At 39.2% G+C, this 20735-nt stretch overlaps 1 protein-coding gene across 1 annotated transcript in view; it reads right to left on the bottom strand.

Moving 5' to 3' along the window:
• Positions 1 to 650: 650 nt before the first annotated feature.
• Positions 651 to 20735, bottom strand: part of LOC136883396 (uncharacterized) — a 211088-nt gene continuing 191003 nt past the window's right edge. Inside the window, exons 11-12 of the mRNA XM_068229590.1 lie at positions 15787 to 16050; positions 651 to 1358 (exon numbers count right to left, since the gene is read on the bottom strand). Coding sequence (XP_068085691.1) covers positions 651 to 1358; positions 15787 to 16050 — 972 coding nt within the window. The remainder of the gene's footprint in view (positions 1359 to 15786; positions 16051 to 20735) is intronic.

Here is a 20735-nt window from a genome sequence, read left to right as displayed (position 1 = left end):
GATTACATAGCTATTGTAATTTGCAAATATATAATATTCGGGTTTGTAAATATTCCATTTAAGTAATTTCATGAGATTTAAAAATAAATCTCAAGCCTGAATGTATAAAATACATTTTTCTTTCGTGAGATGCCCCGTGCCACGGTGTACGGTAATATCTTAATGCTCTTCTGTAACTGTATAAACAGAAACTCGCCAAAGAATCGCTGTAATCATCTTAGGGTGTCAAAAGGTTCACAGGTGTCTGATCGTCAGGAAGTCTTTCCTTCAAGCCTTCTCTAATTTTATTTCAAAATAACTTATCAACATTTTATTTATAGTTAAGAGATTCTCACTCCAGTTGCTACATAAGGCCGTGGAGCTGTGAGTGTGTAATGAGGAAAGCAAGCAAAGGAGAGATATAATGAAGTAGGACCATGAAAAGAGAAGAGGGATCAAAAAATGTTTCAGTATTTTTTTGAAGGGTAATTGTTATAATAAATGACCACATACATATTAATTATAAAAATATATTTAACAATATAATACAACATGCTCTCAACATGACAAGCGAATGATGAAGTTTTCGTGATTATGGTGGTGTTGTGGACTAGTTGGATCCCTGAACCTCCTGTCAAGGACTGTGCAGGGTTTCCAGGTATGTCAGGAACTCAGTGATAACTGCTTCCATATCCATAGCCTCTTCCTAAGCTATACCCACTTCCATATCCGTGACTTCCTAGACTGATGCTGCTTCCGTATCCGTGGCCTCCTAGACTGATGCCGCTTCCATACCCGTAGCCTCCTCCTGAGCTATACCCACTTCCATATCCGTGGCCTCCTAGACTGATGCCGCTTCCATACCCATAGCCTCCTCCTGAGCTATACCCACTTCCATATCCATGTCCTCCTAGACTGATGCCGCTTCCATACCCATAGCCTCCTCCTGAGCTATACCCACTTCCATATCCATGTCCTCCTAGGCTGAGACCGCTTCCGTATCCGTAGCTTCCTAGGCCGCTGCTGTAAGATCCACCATAGCTGCCCCCGTAACCGTGTCCCTTGATGAACACCGGAACAGGTTTCTTGACGATTACGGGATGGGGAACTGGTACTGGCACAGGCTTGTGGACTGGCACAGGAACAGGTTTGGGAACGTGAACTGGGTATGGATGTGGTACTGGTACCTTAATGGGAATATGTACGGGGTAAGGAACCTTCTTCTCTACTGGGTATGGGACTGGTTTCTCTACGGGTACTGGTACAGGTTTTGGCACGTGCACTGGGTATGGTTTTTCCACGTGAACTGGTACAGGGACTTTTACTGGTACGGGGACAGGTTTCTCGACAGGAACAGGATAAGGATGAGGAACGGGGACCTTAACTTCTTTAGTGATAGTGACGGCCTTGATGTGACTTTCATGGTGACCTCCTCCATAGCTTGAAAGTCCATAACCACCACCAAGACTGAGAGATCCGAGGCCTCCTCCATAGCTCGAATAACCAAGGCCTCCTCCATAGCTTGAGTAACCATGGCCTCCTCCGTAACCCGAGTAACCAAGGCCTCCTCCATAGCTAGAAAGTCCATGACCTCCTCCGTAACCCGAGTAACCGAGGCCTCCTCCATAGCTCGAGTAACCAAGGCCTCCTCCGTAACCTGAGTAACCAAGGCCTCCTCCATAGCTAGAAAGTCCATGACCTCCTCCATAACCCGAGTAACCAAGGCCTCCTCCATAGCTCGAGTAACCAAGGCCGCCTCCATATCCTAGTCCATGGATACCTCGCTTCTCAGTTTTGGAATTCTTCTTCTCTTCCTCGGCGGAACATAACACTGCTCCAGTCACCAACAACACCACCTGAAAACATGTACATATTTACCTTATTATATAACTGATGGTCATTTCCTTTCCAATCAGAGAATTTGATATAAATGATTTTTATCAACCCTTTTTCCCTACTTGTTTAATGTCGCACTAACGCACCTAAAGTTTTCGGTGACGGAACAATGGTAAAGGGCTACATTTGGAAAGACAGTGGCCATGGCTTTAATTAAGGAACAGCCCAAGAAAATAGGAAACCAGAAAACAACTTCAGAGCTGCCGACGGTGGGATTAGAACCGGGTACAACGCGCAGCAATTAAAGAATTACGAATAATAAATAAAACTTGCTTTATTATTGGCATAATTTTCTACAGAATACGTAATTGTGAATTATTTAAAATTTTGCTTTCTGCTTCATTTTGATCATGGATTAAATATACACATGTCAAAATTAGACTCAGTTGAATTTTTGTCTGTCCGCCTGTTTATATATCAATCTGTTCGCTTGTTTGTTTGTTTGTTTGTTTGTTTGTTTGTTTGTTTGTTTGTTTGTGTGTGTGTTTGTTTGTTTGTTTGTTCGCTTCTTTGTTGAAGAAGGAACAGATTAGTGTACTAAGATACACACAGTAAAGAATCTATCACTTGAATTTTCTATATCCCGAATAAATTTTCGTTTCCGTATGAAATAAAACATACGTGTAAAATATTTTCCGTAACTCGAACTTCTGTTGCTCGAATTTTTCGATATATCCAAGGATATTTTCAAGCCCAGATATAAAACAGTTATCTGTAATTTATTAAGAAGAAACCTGTTCTTTTTTCAGTCTCGTCCCAGCTGACATAAGTTTAATGTTAACGAGCGAGTTAGTAGTGCGGTTTGGGTCACGTAGCTTGCATTCTATAGATAGTGGGTTCGAACCTCACTGTCAGAACCCGTGAATATCGTTTTCCGTAGTTTCCTATTTTCACACCAGGCAAATGCTCAGGCCATGGTTGCTTTTTCGCAACCCTAGCCCTTTCCTGTCCCACCGACACCATAAAACTTATCTGTGTCGGCGCAACGTAAAGCAGAGTGTAAAAAGAAAAAGGAAAGTTCCATGTTTTTAATTCTGTCAAAACACGAATTGTAATACTCATAACTGTATAACATTTGTGTAAAATAAATAATAATATCACCGATTTACAGTCAATGTAAAGCTTACGCATAGTTAAACGTGATTTAATGGATTTACTTGTAGAACGAAACAAGTCAGTTACAGATTAAGATGGTGCCTTACTAAACACAAGACAAGGCTGATCTTCTAGATAAAACGAATTAATTTTAAAACACGAAATAAGTAAACTCGTGTCCTCATACCGAGGTAGTGCAGCTCTTTTTAGGCACACCCCCGTTGGAGGTGAGCTGCAAGTACAATTTCAATCACATAGCAGCTCTCCTGCCATTTTTAAATTTATGGCAGTACCGGGAATCGAACCCAGGCCCCCAAGGACGGCAGCTAATAACAGTAACCGTTACGATACGGAGGCGGACAAAACACGAAATGAGAAGTACTGTATAACCAAACTGTCAATGCTGTTTGCAACACCATTCAGTGTTGTCAAACTGAGAAAAATTTCTCAGAGACAAGGGAAGAATAGACGTGTTTGAGGAATCGTGAGGAAGAAGAGGACATTGAAGACAAACTGAAAAACGTGCGGATTTTAATATCACGCGATCTAATTCCATAAAATATTATACAATGTGTTACATGTTCAGAGAAATGAACTGCTCTCTTAAAATGAGAGCTATATTTTCCTTTTGGATAGTATAATTTTTGATGCACTTGATTTTTACTCAAACCCTGACACTATCTAGTCCGATTTGTTGTAATTAAATGTTTAAAATGTTGAATGATTTTTTTATTATTCTACTTATAATATATTTTAAAGTAGCATGTTTAATAGCACAACGAATCCCAAATATGAGCAATAATAAAATTTTCAATTTTAGTGATGTTATCAACCAGAAACTTTGGGTATTAAAATAAAGATCATAGGGGCTGTTGGAGTGAAATGTCTCGTTAGTTAGTGATTCGTAATGTCAATTTTAGCAGTGTAAATGTTAAGAATGAAATTTTGTAACTAGTATAATTACTATTACGTATGAATTACTATTTCCGCTTAAGAAAGGAGAAAGGGGAAGGCGAGAACAATTGGTAAATTAGATAAATGTATAGCAGTCTCTTCAATCATCAGTGGTATGCATTAAGGAACATTGCCCAGGTGGCACATTCCCTATCAATTGTTTATCCAGCCCTTTCTTAAATGTTTTCTAAAAAGTTTGAAATTTATCGAACATTTACCTTGATAAATTATTCCAATCCCTTGCTCCTTGTCTTACGAAAGAATCTTTCCCCCGATTTGTCCTCGTGAATTCCAACTGTATCTTCATACTATGATCATTTCTGTTTTTAAAAGCTACTCTCAAGTTCATACTTTTACTAATGTTATTCCACGCCATCCCTTGACTGCTAGGTTGGAACATACCACTTAGTCGAGCATCTCTTCTCCCTACCCCCAAGTCTACCCAGCCCAACGTTTGCACTATTTTTGTAACCCTACTCCCTTGTCGCAAATCACACATAACAAATCGTGCTGATTTCCTTTGGATCTTTTCTAGTTTTCGCATCAATAATCCTGAAGTGGGCTCCATAAACTGGTAGCACACTCTATTTTATCGTACCAGACACTTATACGCCCTCTCCCTTAAATCCTTACTGCAACCCATAAGTACTCTTAAAACCATTTGAAAGTATCCGTAACCTCTCTTTACAACCTCCTTAATGTGCCATTTCTGTTTAGTTTTCATTGACATTTATCTTATCGCTACATTTTGTTTAAATGTGTTCCAACACTGTGAAGCTTGGTTTGATATTTTGGATTATAAACAGACTCAGGATTTTTAGTCGCTAGTAGTTTAGAATGCAAACCGGTAAGAAGTATATTCCACCCTACACAACGGAAGTGTTATTATTATTGCATAACCTTTAGGGGTACGGCATATCAGAACCCCTAGTATTTATATTACTCTTGCTACTTAACGGAAGAAAGGACTAGACGACACTTCCTATTAACCAAATTAGTTTGCTTTCTGACATATTATTGCCTAAGCAGCCGAAGTCTAATTATAAACATCAGACTTATAAGGAAAACAAGATAGCTGAGGGAAATTTGGGCAAGATAATTGGAATTTAAACTCTGAAAGGCTGACAACACCGCTTCAGCCAGTTCTGTATAAAGTATGAATATTCTAAGACACTACTATGTACTGAGTATGTTTTACTCACCAGAAACTTCATGTTGCTCTGTGAGATGAAGAGAGAATGCGCTGCACTGATTGATGTCGCAGTGTATCGCAGCCCCTTTATAGCAGCCTGCATCCTTTCTCTTCTTGCCTGTTAATTATGGGAGTAGCCAGTTCCGTTCGCCCCTCGTCCGCATTTCCTATGCAATTGTTACTTCACAACATTGTATTGCCTGTGGCATTAAAAATGCTAAAACTCGTCCGGGGACTTCACCCAGTAAGTGATGCATGCATTCGTTTTTATCTGCAAATGAAAATAAAAGTTTATACTAGTTTCTCCTCGCTGAAAGTTTCTAGTTCGCTGTCTTAAGATCAATCCCTTTCACGGTTATCTACCCATATTCCTATTTACTACCGAAACTTCATTACATGCCTTTCAGTGTTGAGTCTTCAAACGTCTGTATTTGGATTAAAATAATTAGTATTCTTATATTTGCAAGTGACATTGTTGCATTATACTTTTTGATATTAACCCTTTCACTCCCAAGTTAATTTAACTTTGTGCATTTCTCCTGTCAGGTTTTATTATTGTGTCTTTTGATTACTGCTGAAACAAGCTAACGAATTTTATATTTGGAAATATTTACAACGTTACTGGATAGATATGGGAAAAATCATTAACTTTAGTTGACTCTCGGTTCTTTTACCAGAATATAACAACTGTGCGCTTAATTGCCACAGATTCATTCACTGTAAAGTCATCGTCAAAAATGTCATACCCTCACTCACCCCTAAAACAATTAAAACATAACGCCCCTTTAAGGATTATCTGCACCCTGACTCGTACCTATTGGAAAACAAATGACAAAGATAAACATGAAGACAGGAGTCAAGTACGCCGCAGTGGTGTAACGAATTGCTTATCGCTTTCAAAGGAAATTGTCAAATCCCATCACAATGTGTTAACTCTTATGCAGTCGCTCAGGTTGTTAGGGACCCCTTTGCTCTTTCAGATTTTTCACTTGCTTTTAGTGATCTTGATTGGCTAGCTGTAAGCTGCAGTACCTTTCAAAGAGACGTTCATCTAGCGGTGTATCTGACTATGTTTGAATAGATCCATTGTTACTTTAAGAAAGAGCTTTCTTACCAGGTTGAGCGCCAGAGTAGCCCATCGGGACTGCCGGCCAAATTTCCCATCAGGCCATGATGATCCCTAGGGACCACTGACAATGAACTTATTGTTTCTTGGAGACCAGATGACCGCCGCTAAATGTAAATTACTTAAGTTAAGGACCACTGCAGAAAGCTCGGTACGTCTGGGGCGGGAATAAGAACATTGCGCGGACCACTGGTCCCAGTGGAACATTTTTTTTTGACGGATCCGTGGCGACCCCTATCCACACCTAGTAAAATTTCCTTTGCCATTAACTTTACCATTTCAACTATGCTCTTGTAACACTCAGACATTTTTACGATCACAATATCACTAAATACCTGCTATACACAGAAATTCCACCCTACAACAATGATGACCGGGCAAGTGGCCACCCAGCTTGGATCACGTAACTATCGACTTGCATTCGAGAGATAGTGGGTTCGAACTCCACTGTCGGCAGCCCTGAAGATGGTTTTCCCTGGTTTCCTATTTTAACACTAGACAAATGCTGAGGCTGTACCTTAATTAAGGCCACGACTGCTTCCTTCTCACTCCTAGGCCTTTCATATCCCATCGTCGCCTAAATTTATCTGTGTCGGTGCGACGTAAAGCAAATTCTTAAAAAAAATATGAAATAAAGGCACGCGGTTGTTTACGATATAAAATAATAACATCGATTTTATCCAGCGCGGATATTGACTTGGCAACTGTTCAAGCACGAATCAGCTCTGATCACTACGCGAGACCACTGGTCCCAGCGGAACTCATTTATTAGGGAAAGATGTCGGTCCCCACGGATTTCATTTGTACGTGTTTATATTTTAGCCCACGATTTCATCCATTTAAGAATAAATTAATACAAATATATGGTATGGTCCAACGGTAAGGTTCAAGAAACTCGTCTGGTGCTGAACGTCGAGGATGTTGCCACACTTCAACGCGATGACTAAAGTAAGTTCTAGTAACTTTTAGATTTCGCAACTCGGTTCTTGAAAGTAACATTTTCCTCCTTTGAATGATTTTATCAGAACCTTGAGAGCAGTGTACATTGTGGATGGGTAAAGTTATAGATATTTCTATTTGTCTAATTATTTTTAGTGTTCGTGAAAATAATTTAGTCCATTAATTTAATTTCCTTGATTTATTTAGTGTATTTGTTCAATGTTTTTTGTTCTTTATGGCGCAACAGCACCGAAGGGCCATGGCCTACCAAGTGGCCACCGCTCATCCCGAAGGCCTGCAGATTATGAGATGTCGTGTGTTATTCTTGGTTTCCTCACCGTCAAATGGCTCTTCAGCTGTAACAACCTAGGCTGAGTGGAGCTCGAACCAGCCCTCACTGAACTAGGCACTGTCAGAGAAATGATGTTTGAAAGCCTAGGTATCTTGGGTGCAAGATGGTACTAGAGAGAGACGCAAAAGGAAACCAAGGCTGCTAGCGATACGAGAACAATCTTTATGATTTGCAGTGCGTGGGATTCAATTTGTGCAAAATTTTCTTCAAAATTGTAACATTTAAAATGTTAATTTTTCAAAAATAGAGACATATTGTTCTTTGCTTTCTCCCTCCGTTACGATTTTTATTAGTAATGAACTGAGATTTCAAGACACTGTTTTTGTTATTATTATCAAAGACTAATACGGTGTTAGTGATATTGTTTATAAAAATACAACATTTAAGATTATTAATACATTAGTAAGAGCCTCCTTGGTTCAGAAGATTTCCGTGGTTGAAATCCCGGTCACTCGATGTGAGATTTGTGCTGGAAAAAGCGGTTTTCCTGTCATACTTCATTCCTGAAACACTCGCCAAAATCATTTCATTTCTTCTTTCATTCATTAATCATTGCCCCAGAGAAGTGCGACAAGCTTCGGCAGCCGGCACAATTCCTATCTTCGCCGCTAGATGGTGGCTCCATTCATTCCATTTCTGGCCCGGTCGAATGACTGGAAACAGGCTGTGGATTTCCATTTTCCAAACATTAGTAGAACAAAAAAACTGTATAAGAATATTCTCTAAGAAACGGATAAAAGCTGAAGTGCTGTTTCACAAATATATCAGAAACTGGCAGGAAAATTTACATTGCAGTAACTGAAGTGTCCTAACAAATTGTTTCTTTTGATAGCGTGTAGTGGAAAATATCTTCTAGAGTAGAAAAGCTACTGTTTGTTCTGATTAACACTCACAAAATTACACTTCTGGTGATTGTATTTCAAACCGTCAAAAATATATTCTAAATTTACCAAGTCCAGTCATAAACTGTGTAAGTATAATAGTAGGTTCGAACAATTTTGAGATTAAACGTAAATGAACGGTTGGAAAGAACAATTCTTGCGTGACATATTCCTTGCTATTTGTCCATTCAGAGTTCAAACTCTCTAAATATATTCTTCACATAAGATACGAGACACATGGAGAAGCTAAAATCTATATTCCATTGAGCTGAGGATCTTGCTAATGTGTCTACCCTCTCATTTGCAACACTTCGAGCATGAGCTTTCATCCAGTTAAAACAGATATGCAAGTCGCTGGATAAGATTAAATTCTTAATGTTTGAGGCCAGTGGATGTAGATCTAGTGGGCTGCAATCACTAAAAAATAATATGCTAACATTGTTCATATCTGCTTGTATAACCCACTTATATCAGTATTACATCCTGTTTATAAATAAAAAGGATATTTCGCGATAGATTTGAACATTTTTCAATAATTTATGGGTGCTTAAAGTGAATATGTTGTCAGTTCTTCGCCATCACTTCACATTGTTCTGAAAAATAAGTCCTGACTTCAGCTAAGATGGCCTGAAAATACTGCGACGTGAACAAAAATTAGCTCACAAACTCACTGCGAACTTACTTCATTAGCATTTCTACTACATATTTATTCCTGAATTGATTTTCTAATTTAAGGATATCATCGAAAAAATTCCCGTAGTCAGGATAAGCCAAAAAGCCGGCCCCGTGGTGTAGGAGCAGCGTGCTTGCCTCTTACCCGGAGGCCCCGGGTTCGATTCCCGGCCAGGTCAGGGATTTTTACCTGGACCTGAGGGCTGGTTTGAGGTCCACTCAGCCTACGTGATTAGAATTGAGGAGCTATCTGACGGTGAGATAGCGACCCCGGTCTCGAAAGCCAAGAATAATGGCCGAGAGAATTCGTCGTGCTGACCACACGACACCTCGCAATCTGCAGGCCTTCGGGCTGAGCAGCGGTCGCTTGGTAGGCCAAGGCTCTTCAAGGGCTGTAGTGCCATGGGTTTTTTGTTTAGGATAAGCCAATCTGCTCGATGATTTACAACATAATCCGGTCTTTTGCGTATCTTAACGAGGTTCGAACCCACTATATCCCGAATGTAAGCTCGCAGTTTTGTTACCCAAACCGCGTAGCCAACTCTCTCGGTCATTATTATAACAATATTACTAGCAAGTACGGTGAGTTCTTAACGTCCTGCTCCTTGCTGGATAGTCAAATATTGGCTTCGGTTCATAAGCCTCGGAATAGATCCCTAGGGTTTTTAACTCTATATGGCTAATTCCTCTGACGGGCTGTTCGTCCCTGATACAAGTCTCTTCATGTACACACAAGATACAGCACACTGCACACCACCACTACAGGAACACCTAATAGTGAACGCATCTCCCTAAATAGGAATGGTGTCAGAAAGGGCGCCAAATCCAGATCAAACGCCGACTCAAAACAATTGGAATCATCCAGAAAGAAGAATAAAATATAGAATTCTCACCCTAGCTCTACTCGTAAATTTAAGTATGATCAAATAAATTGAAGTATATTTATTAAAATATTACATTTTCTTACCTGGGTGTGTCCACAGTTATTTATTGCTGTCACTGAATATATCGCCTAATACCACGTTAAAGAACACCACCTTGATCACATTGGAATTTCTAAAACCAACCGGTCTGCAGATACTCTAAACCATTGTTGGGATAGGTTCAACCCATTCCTGGTGGGACTCGTTTGAGGTATGGGTAAAGGAAAGCAGAAGGCTGTTAACATCCACTTCATGTCCAAAATTTTCGGCGTAACTGCTCAGATCAGATCTCTAGCCTTGGCGGGAAGAGAAGATGTAATCGAATCGCCAAATGAGGCGTAGTGCGTACAACCTGTTCACTCAGGCTCAACTGAAGTAGATCCTGACAGCGACCACCAGTAGTGCGATGGAACGCAGTATAATCCAAATTTGACGTTTAAATATCGAATTTGACTTTAAATTTCCAAATTTGACTTCGGTTTGACCTTGAAGTAGCTCAGATGTTGGGGTAGATTGAAGTAAAATTTGGAACCTCAAAGTCAAATTTGAAAATTCGAAGTCTAATTTGAAAAATTCAAAAGTCAAATTTGGATTCTTCCCCTCGAAGACCCCATTCTAATACCTGTAAATAATCTGGAGTACATCAATAGTATCGGAGTTAGAGTACTCAGAACATGCAAAAGGGAGGCTTAATACATCGGAGGAAAGGGTTCAGTCCGAGTGCTGTACTACCCAGGAAGTACAGCAATTGTTAATCTGGCCTCTAATTGATCATTCTCATTTAAAGGGAGACATTCTGTTAGCTAATGATAAGGTCATCTCTGTTATAAGTCAATGGATATCAAATATAGGGAAAGATGTCCAAATAGAAAAGTAAGGGACAGTATCATCAGCCACATTCAGTTTCTGCCCGAGAAACATTCAACGAAATGAATTTAATTGTACCTTAAAGGAAGCGTATTTTTAACATAAATTGATTTATTATTTCTATATAAAAGAACTGTACAATATTAGTAATGCTCCTCTGTGGATTAAAACGTGTACTTTTCTAGAAAGAAATTCCTTAAAACTTTGGATTTTTATGTGTTTGCCGACCGGAGAGGCCGCTATGGAGCCAAGCTCTGCAGTCGGGAGCCTCGCCGCCAGCTGTCCTGAGAATAGTTTTCCGTGGTTCCCCATTTCCACTTCCACGCAAATTCCGCGATAGTTCCTATTCATAGGCCACAGTAGATTCCTTCCACCTTCTTACCCACTTCCATTCATCATCATTTATTTCATCTTCATTAGCTCCCCAACTGAGGTTGGCGATAGGAAGGAAATCCGGCCATAAAACCTGCAATAATAAAACCATCTCATCTCTTATCCGAGCCCGCATCAGGGAACGGGACCAAAGCCTAGAAATATATTGGATTTGTATGTTAATATACGAACTCGTGAAAGAAACTCTACGAATAAGATTCTCGCTCCCTTGGGCAAAGGTTGTGAAAGACAGACAAGAGAAGAGGGAAAAAATACGGCCGGAGTTTAACACCACAAATGCAACGCTATATCGGTCATGGGCAGGACCCAAACAAGACCTTCGTCATTTAACGACGGAATTACCGGTGCATGATTACCACCACAAAATATGTAAAAAACAAAACATTCGATGCTATATCGGTCATGACCAGGACCCGAACAAGACCTTCGTCATTTGACGACGGGATTACCGGTGCATGGTTACCACCACAAAGTATGTAAAAACAAAACATTCCATGAACCTCGCTGTGTATGTGATCTTTGCAATATGTAGTGTGAAAGTTACCGTATTTACAACCGTAAACAATAAATAATCTCCCATAGTACGATGTGACATTCACTCTTTATGCATACTTGTTCGCATTTCTTACATTATTATTGACTTTTCTTCTTTCTTTCTTTCTTTCTTTCTTTCTTGATCTCTTTACCTTCCAGGGTTGGTTTTTCCTTCGGGCTCAGCGAGCGATCGCACCTCTAACACCTTAAGGGCAGTGTCCTGGAGGGTGAGACATTGGGTCAGGAAGACAACTGGTGATGAGGACCAGTACCTCGACCATGCGGACTCACCTGCTATGCTCAACAGAGGCCTTGTAAGGGGATGGGAAGATTGTAAATGATAGACAAGGAAGAGGGAAGGAAGCGGCCGTGGCCTTAAGTTAGATACCATCCAGCATATGCCTGGAGGAGAAGTGGGAAACCACGAAAAACCACTTCTAGGATGGCTGAGGAAGGAATCGAACCCCCTCTACTCATTTGACCTGCCGAGGTTGAGTAGACCCCGTTCCAGCCCTTGTACCACGTTTCAAATTTCCTGACAGGGCCGAGAATCGAAACCGGACCTCCGGGGGTGGCAGCTAATCACACTAAAGACTACACCACAGAGGCGGTACCTCCTATTGTAAGATGTGATACTCTCTCTTTGTGCACACTAGTGCGCAATTCTTACATTATTATTGATTTTTCTATCTGCAGGTAGTTTTGTGATTATTGTAATTACTTGCCGTTATATATTAATTTTTTAAAGTTTCTTTTTCCAGTTCATATTGTACATTAGTTTTATCATTTTAAAGTGGACTTTAATATTTATTCACTTTTGCATCTGCAGTTACTTAATGTTACTTTTGGAATTGTTTATTACTTTTCAAAACTATGTAGCTATTATGTTTAGTTTTGTACTTACCTCTACTTGTAGTGTTTCAAGTAGAAGTCACGTGGAACACTTGCTTTACTGTAGAAGGGCCTCAGTAAAACTGTATTATAGATTTTATTATTCGGAGAGTACTTCAAACTTATCAAACGAGTATCACAAACAATTTTTTTTTTGGTAGGGGCTTTACGTCGCACCGACACAGAGAGGTCTTATGGCGACGATGGGATAGGAAAGGCCTAGGAGTTGGAAGGAAGCGGCCGTGGCCTTAATTAAGGTACAGCCCCAGCATTTGCCTGGTGTGAAAATGGGAAACCACGGAAAACCATCTTCAGGGCTGCCGATAGTGGGATTCGAACCTACTATCTCCCGGATGCAAGCTCACAGCCGCGCGCCTCTACGCGCACGGCCAACTCGCCCGGTATATCACAAAAAGGGCAGTGAAACAATATACAGGCTGTAACAATGAGGTATGATGAAACTTTTGAGACATTATTCCTCGCATGTAGAAGAAGAAAACACTGTATGTTACACTAGGGGACCCGTGCGAGAAATCTCGCATGTTCATAAAGTATGTGGTGGAGTAATGTGGCGGACGAATGTTTCGAAAGTAATTTTTGGTTTTACTATAATTGCTTTCTTAACTGATAATTACAGCATGTTATAATGACATAAAACAGGCGTCCCAGTGGCTAAAATATGAAGTGGGCAGCAATGATGGCGCGCATTTTCTTACAGCAAAGGTATTTGCAAATCGCACACTTCGTACAATTTCAAAAAATTCATTTTAAAAGAAAATATCGATATTTATGAAATGAGAGTGTAATTCGTCAGTGCCCCGTGGTCACCAACCCACGCTCATATGTTAACAGACACTGGGGCCCCTTTTAGTCCCTCTTACGACAGCCAGGAAATATCGTGAGTGTGAGGGCCCTGGCACAAGTGGGAATAATTCCAGGACCAGCTAAGGGACCCATGGTCGCCAAACCACGCTCCAAAGATAAGAGCCCCTGAGGTCCATATTAATCGCTTCTTACTTTAAGAAAGGTCTACCGTAGGTGTTATTCTACCGCCCCTACCCACAGGGGAATGTAGTAGTGTGTCACTTTAAATAATTCAGGGCGGAACAAAGTTAGTTTCTCACGTTTCTTAAGAACAGAGATAATGATAATAATATAATGTTATTTGCTTTACGTCCCAATAAATACTTTTACGATTTTCGGAGGCGCCGAGGTGCCGGAATTTAGTTCCGCAGGAGTTCTTTTAGGTGCCAGTAAATACACCGACACGAGGCTGTCATATTTGAGCACCTTCAAATACCACCAGACTGAGCCAGGATCGAGCCTGCGAAGTTGGGGTAAGAAGACCAGTGCCTCAACCGTCTGAGCCACTGATCCCGCCTAAGAAAAGATAAAAATGGTTTTCCCTATGTCAGTGAAATTTTACTCGCCGATTCGACAAATCTTGTCTCATTAATTCGATTTCTCAGTACACGGGCACTAGTTTACTGGTTGAAAATATTATGCAGAATCAATGCTTGCCATTGCCATACCCATCCTTGCAAGAGCAAACCAAAATCTACACATATTGGAAATACTGTAACATTATTATCCGTCAACTTTGAGTTTCCCAAGTTTCCATTTTCACACTGAGATAGATTTTGGCTAATTCTGAAATTTATTTGTTCGAAAGTTTCAAATATGGGACAATTTAAAAGATTAATATTTCTCACATTACTTTATAAATGTTTAACATATTTTAGCATGTCGAAAGTGGTCTCATATCATTTTAATTTATCCTGATAAAAGTTTAAAGGGAGTATAAAATGTGGTATTGGTAAAACACATTATGTTTTCTATTTTTATGGGAAAATTTAATTTGAAGTTACTTATTTAATTTTATCTATGATTCATTGATTTTAGATGACTGCATTATTCATAAATTGTTAAAATATACGTTACTGCATAAGCCATTGCTCCAGATTTCGTGAGAACTTGTTCAGTTAAGACAAGATATCTCGGTAATTTATGTTGATTTATATCCTGCTGTATAACTTGACTATATTTGTTGCTATGATATTACTTTCTATCTTGTGTTTATGCGATAAGAAACGTTTTGTAAGTGGCATTCCATTTTTAAGTGTGATTTCTGGAAAAAGTACGTTTTTCTGCGAATGTTTCAAATTTTCTCAGAAACTACTTACAAGCTAGAGCTCTGAAAATTTTATCTCTCATAAACAAAATTATTGTTATTATATGAATCTACAATGTTAATCAGACATAGCTTGACTATAAATAATTTTGAAAACTGAATAAATTTTAAAAATTAAGGATTTGATTTCTAAAAGTCCATATCTTGAGTTATAATAAAGGCAGAACCAATGAAATAGATCAGTAAATGTATTCGAATGAATTTATATCCTGTCAAAATTTCATTTTACTACCTTGAACGATTTCACAGAAACTGGGATGAAAATATGTTAAATTTAACGTAACCAGGATAGCACTTTGGTACTCCTCTTGAAAAATGTAAGGTAGGTGTTTATACAAGAACATAAATACTATATAATAATATTTATTTAAAACATAAATCAACCAGAAATAACATTTTTAAAAGTACATTTCTTCACTCCTCATCAATTTCAAAGGAATAATAGGGCAATATTTTTATTTCAACATGAATTGTTGTGAGTTAATACGATGGGACATGTTGAGGGAAGAAATAATGGTATAGACAAAAAATATGCCTATCAAGGCCGGAATAGAATACGTAGCGAAGTGAGAATTAAGCTACCGAACTACGCCGGCCTGTGATAGAGTGAGGAGTGTGAAAAGAATAGTACAGTGATAATACGATGAAGATGGTGATGCTGCAGACTAGTTAGACCTCCTCTTCAAGGACTGTCCCGGGGTTTGGAACAACGGTATATTTAATGTCCATATCCACCATAGCCTCCTAGACTGATACCACTTCCATATCCACGGCCTCCTAGACCGATACCACTTCCAAAACCGTGACTGCCATAGGACCCTCCATAGCTGCTTCCATAGTGGTGTCCCTTGATGAATACTGGCACGGGTTTCTTGATAATTACTGGGTGAGGAACCGGTACTGGTACGGGTTTATGGACTGGTACTGGCACAGGCTTTGGTACGTGGACTGGATATGGGTGTGGAACAGGCACTTTAACAGGGACATGTACCGGGTAAGGTACTTTCTTCACCACAGGGTAAGGGACTGGCTTCTCCACGGGAACTGGGTATGGTTTGGGTACATGTACTGGATATGGCTTTTCTACGTGGACTGGTACGGGAACCTTGACAGGTACAGGGACGTGTTTCTCGACAGGGACTGGGTATGGATGAGGAACAGGAACCTTGACTTCTTTAGTGATAGTAATGGCCTTGATGTGGCTGTCATGGCCTCCTCCGTAACCTGAATATCCTTGACCACCACCAAGATAGCTGAAGCCTCCTCCGAACTCAAAGCCTCCTCCATATCCCAGTCCGTAGATACCTCTCTTCTCAGTCTTGGAGTCCTTCTTCTGGACATCCTCGGCGGAACACAGCGCTGCCCCAACACCCAGCAGCACCACCTGTAGACGGAGAAATTGATCTTGAAGCACCTTATTGAAACCATACATAGGGAATCAAAATGCTTTAAGGGGAACTGGAATAGGATTTTGGGTGAAAAAACGACCGATGTTGAAAACATCCTAGGGTTATGAGCTACAAATTTTAGGTAATTTAAATATTAAAATGTTTGAGAATATATTCCTTTTATATTGCTAAAAATTACAATCCTTTTCTTAATCATCGTTATCCGGTCGATTAGGTTAGGAGTTTGAATTTTTCTACTACTACGAGCGCTAATGTGAGTCATTGCATTGTTTCACTTAAGCAACACTACGAGAGCTAATGTGAGTCACTGCATTGTTTCACTTAAGCACCACTACGAGCGCTAATGTGTGTCAATGCATTGTTTCACTTAAGCAACACTACGAGAGCTAATGTGAGTCAATGCATTGTTTCACTTAAGCAACACTACGAGCGCTAATGTGAGTCAATGCATTGTTTCACTTAAGCAACACTACGAGCGCTAATGTGTGTCAATGCATTGTTTCACTTAAGCAACACTACGAGCGCTAATGTGAGTCACTGCATTGTTTCACTTAAGCAACACTACGAGCGCTGATGTGAGTCACTGCATTGTTTCACTTAAGCAACACTACGAGCGCTAATGTGAGTCAATGCATTGTTTCACTTAAGCAGCACTACGAGCGCTAATATGATCAGTGCAGAATTTCACTTAAGTCCTTATAACTACATTCTGTATGGAAATCTTAAAAAAAAACACTTGAGGGTATTGAACCAAGGAGCACATTACAGAAAGAATTATGTAAATAAGTTAATTTGGCAAGAATTTGATTCAATAAGGAAACGAATAAGGAAACACGCGATTTTTGACTGCTTTACCAGGAACTGTATTTAGACCGGAAGTGATCTTCGAAATTTGTTTTTTGTCTTTATTTAGATAGAGCTATCCAAGACTCACAATTTGAAACCTTTCCTGGCACTTTATAGCACTTCAACATTAGGCATAATTGAGGACATTGAATTTTACGTTTTTGGTAGGATAGAGACCCCTACTTTGTATGTTTTCAACATTAAACATTATTATTTCTGTACAGACAACATTGCATGCAATGTCAAAAATTTATATTTGTGGCTGCAGTTGTTTATGAGAAAACGTTCCCTATATTAGGCATAATTTAACATTGTGAGGGTAGGCGATTCCATTTCCCCTTAATAATGATATAGAATCCTCACCAAAAAATGTTGTTAAGTGAGGATACAGCGTGGTTCTCAAAAACTGACCATCATCATACAAAGCTTCTCGCTGAAAGTTTTTGAAAGGAAATTACTACACAAACTTGGATGATATTTGAGGAGTGTCTGTTCTTAGGGCACGATTTCCACCATAAGCAAATTGTAGGAATACTCAAGAAATGTATAATAATAAAGACGAAAATATAATGTTCCAAGAAAAATCTACATTAAAAGCCATGCAAATTATCTCGGAAGACAAGAGAAAACAAAGATGAAAAAGAATGAATAAATACTGGGCATTAAGAAAAGAACAACACAGAGAGAAATGATTGATTTAACGTAGCTCAAAGAGAGTAAACGAAAGGAAAAAGGAATAGGTACATGGAACATACTCATGACTGGGTATGGTACAACTTGTATGGAATTACAGTAGAATTCGACAGTAATTATTGAAATGTGCTGTTTTTGTTGTTGTTGTTTGAGTCATCAGTCCATAGACTGGTTTGATGGAGCTCTCCCTATCCTGTGCTAAACTTTTCGTTTCTACACAAGTAATACATCCTACATCTGCTCTAACCGGCTTGTCATATTCATACCTTGGTCTACCCCTGACGTTCTTACAAAACACAACTGAACAAATCCCCGCTGCCTTAAAATGTATCCTATCGTTCTATCTCTTCTTCTCGTCAAATCTAGCCAAATCGATCTCCTCTCACCAATTTGATTCAGTATATCTTCCATTCCTGATTTGATCTGCCCATCTCACCTTCAACTAAAATGTTGTCCACGTCTTGAACATTAAACTTTTTCTCAGTCAAACAGATCATAGATCATAATAATTGATCAGTAAAAAAAAGACAAATACTGCGCTCATATGCTAGTCCTTGAAAAATCTGCTTCCTGAAGTTAAGTTGCGTTCCTTGTGTTAGCAATATTATTAAATATTAATGCGTTAGAAACGTTCATGGAGTCCGTAAGGAAGCTTTAAATAAAAATGTGTACGACTACGGGGAACATGTATTGGGTTCTGCCGTAATTGTGACCTTGTGAAGAGGATATAGTTGGCTGTCAATATGGTTGTTCATTTTCGGCTAAGAGATATGCATTGGAGATAAATGAGGTGGTCCTCGATGCCAAGCAGAATGAATAGTCCCTTAAAGCGATTATACATAATACTTATTGTAAAAAATTACTATTAATATCTAAAAATATTGCTGACATAAAGAACGCAACTTAACATCAAGAACCACTTTGATCAGGTACTTGTCTATCTCTTATTTTCGTCTATTATATTTTTTACTGATAATTTAATATTTAAGACGCGGAAAGTATTTTTCATATACTAATGTTTGTCATTCTCAGAATATTCTATTTTTCAATTTGCTTTACGTCGCACCTCACAGGCAGCTTTATGGCGACAATGGGTGGGAAGGGGCTAATGGTGGAAAGGAAGCATCCTTAGCCTTAATTAAGGCACATTCTCAGAATTTTCCTGGTGTGAAAATGGGAAACCAAGGAAAACCACGTTCAGGGCTGCCGATGGTTAGATTCGAACCTCCTATCTCCCGAATGCAAGGTTCCATCTGCACGCTCCTAACCGCACGGCTAACTCGCTCACTCATAATTAATATTTTTAATTATGTCAACATATATCTCACAAACACATAGTCATGTTTAAATATTTTTAATTAATTGCTTTTATTGAAGATGACCCAAACATAGGACCGAAACATGTATACATATTAGATGCAATAATATTGAATTCAACAGGAGGAAATATGTATGCATTCAATAATAAGCTGTCAATACGGACTGTATTGGAATATCTATCTTGTGAAAAGAAATCAAGTTTAAAATCCGTGCGTGAAGTGCGTATGTTCTTTATAAATCAGTTTTCGTTAATTAGTTTGCCATCAAGGGCATCAAATTATGTGAAGGTATTTCTGATAGAGATTCTCAATAGTTATCCTGAATAAGATCCACTTATAGGACAATTCACTCACCATGAACTTCATGTTGTGAAGATAGAAGAAGTCACTGCACTGGTTGAACTGCGTTGCACTTGCATCTCATTTATAGCAAGTAGAATTCTTTCATTTACCACTCCCACCTCCTGCACCAGGCTGAGTAGTTATGAAAGTTGTAGTTTCCGTTCGTCTTTTCCCCCAAGACTTCCTAATGCATTACTTCGCCTGGAGCACTGAAACTATCAATGCATCAAACTACTGTACAACTCGTTCAGTGATAAATTCGCGCTCGTGATGAACACAGCACGTACACATTGAAGATACAGACATAATTGATAGGCAAACAAAGAGTGGAAAAAAATCGGAAAGAGCGTAAATCAAGGATCCCAAGTGCCAACAGTCTCCTTGAGGGAGGATGAGCGGGTAGAGGTTAGAGCACTCTGTTGTCCTTGGGACAGGAAATGGACCCAAAAGACGGAAGAACCTACAACTGGTCAACGGCATTAGGATGCGGAAGTCAACGGGAAACCACTGCATTAAAGATCCTGAAGGATGTGGCTGTGTTTAACGTAAAATTATTATCCGGATTTCTATTCCCCATTCGGATCTCCGGGGGGGGGGGGGGGAGGGAATTCTTTCAACGTTGTTATGAAGGACATCCGAAGATGGCACAACTGCACTTCAGAAGATGCTTTCCATGCTGAAAAATCACGTTCGGAGCTGGCTATGTGGACCACCAACCTCTACTAGGAGAAGGCGCCTCAAGAAGAAGATAGAATAAGCCATAAACGAATGTTTAGCTACCATCAATCTTTGCATACATGTCCATGGCAGACTGTACAGTACCATACGATTTGCAGATGATACAGCACTGATAACTGAAATTTTTAAAAATGTATGGGAAAAGGCATTAAATAACACGAACGAATTGCTAAAAGAGAGGTGTAGTATGAGAATAAACAAATTGAAGACCAAGATAATGACCTGTAAAAGGGATAATGACCAAATTACCAATCTGTTGACGGATGGAAAGAAACTAGATGAAGTAAAGGAAATGTTTGAACAAGAAATCACACACTTGAGAAAAAAATATCAACTAAAAGAAAAAATATGAAATTATGGATTATAGAAAGTAAAATCACAGACTTATCTATTTTCAATGATACCTTGAGGGATTGATAAAAATCCATCCCACAGGATGAAATGATCATTCTTATTAGGCCAATGTAATTTTACAAACCTTATTAATATTGTAAACAGTAAGG

This window comes from Anabrus simplex, chromosome 11, assembly GCF_040414725.1.
Source record: "Anabrus simplex isolate iqAnaSimp1 chromosome 11, ASM4041472v1, whole genome shotgun sequence".
Taxonomy (NCBI): Eukaryota; Metazoa; Arthropoda; class Insecta; order Orthoptera; family Tettigoniidae; genus Anabrus; species Anabrus simplex.
Note: the sequence above shows the minus strand (reverse complement) of the source record. Positions and strands in the feature narration are given on the sequence as shown.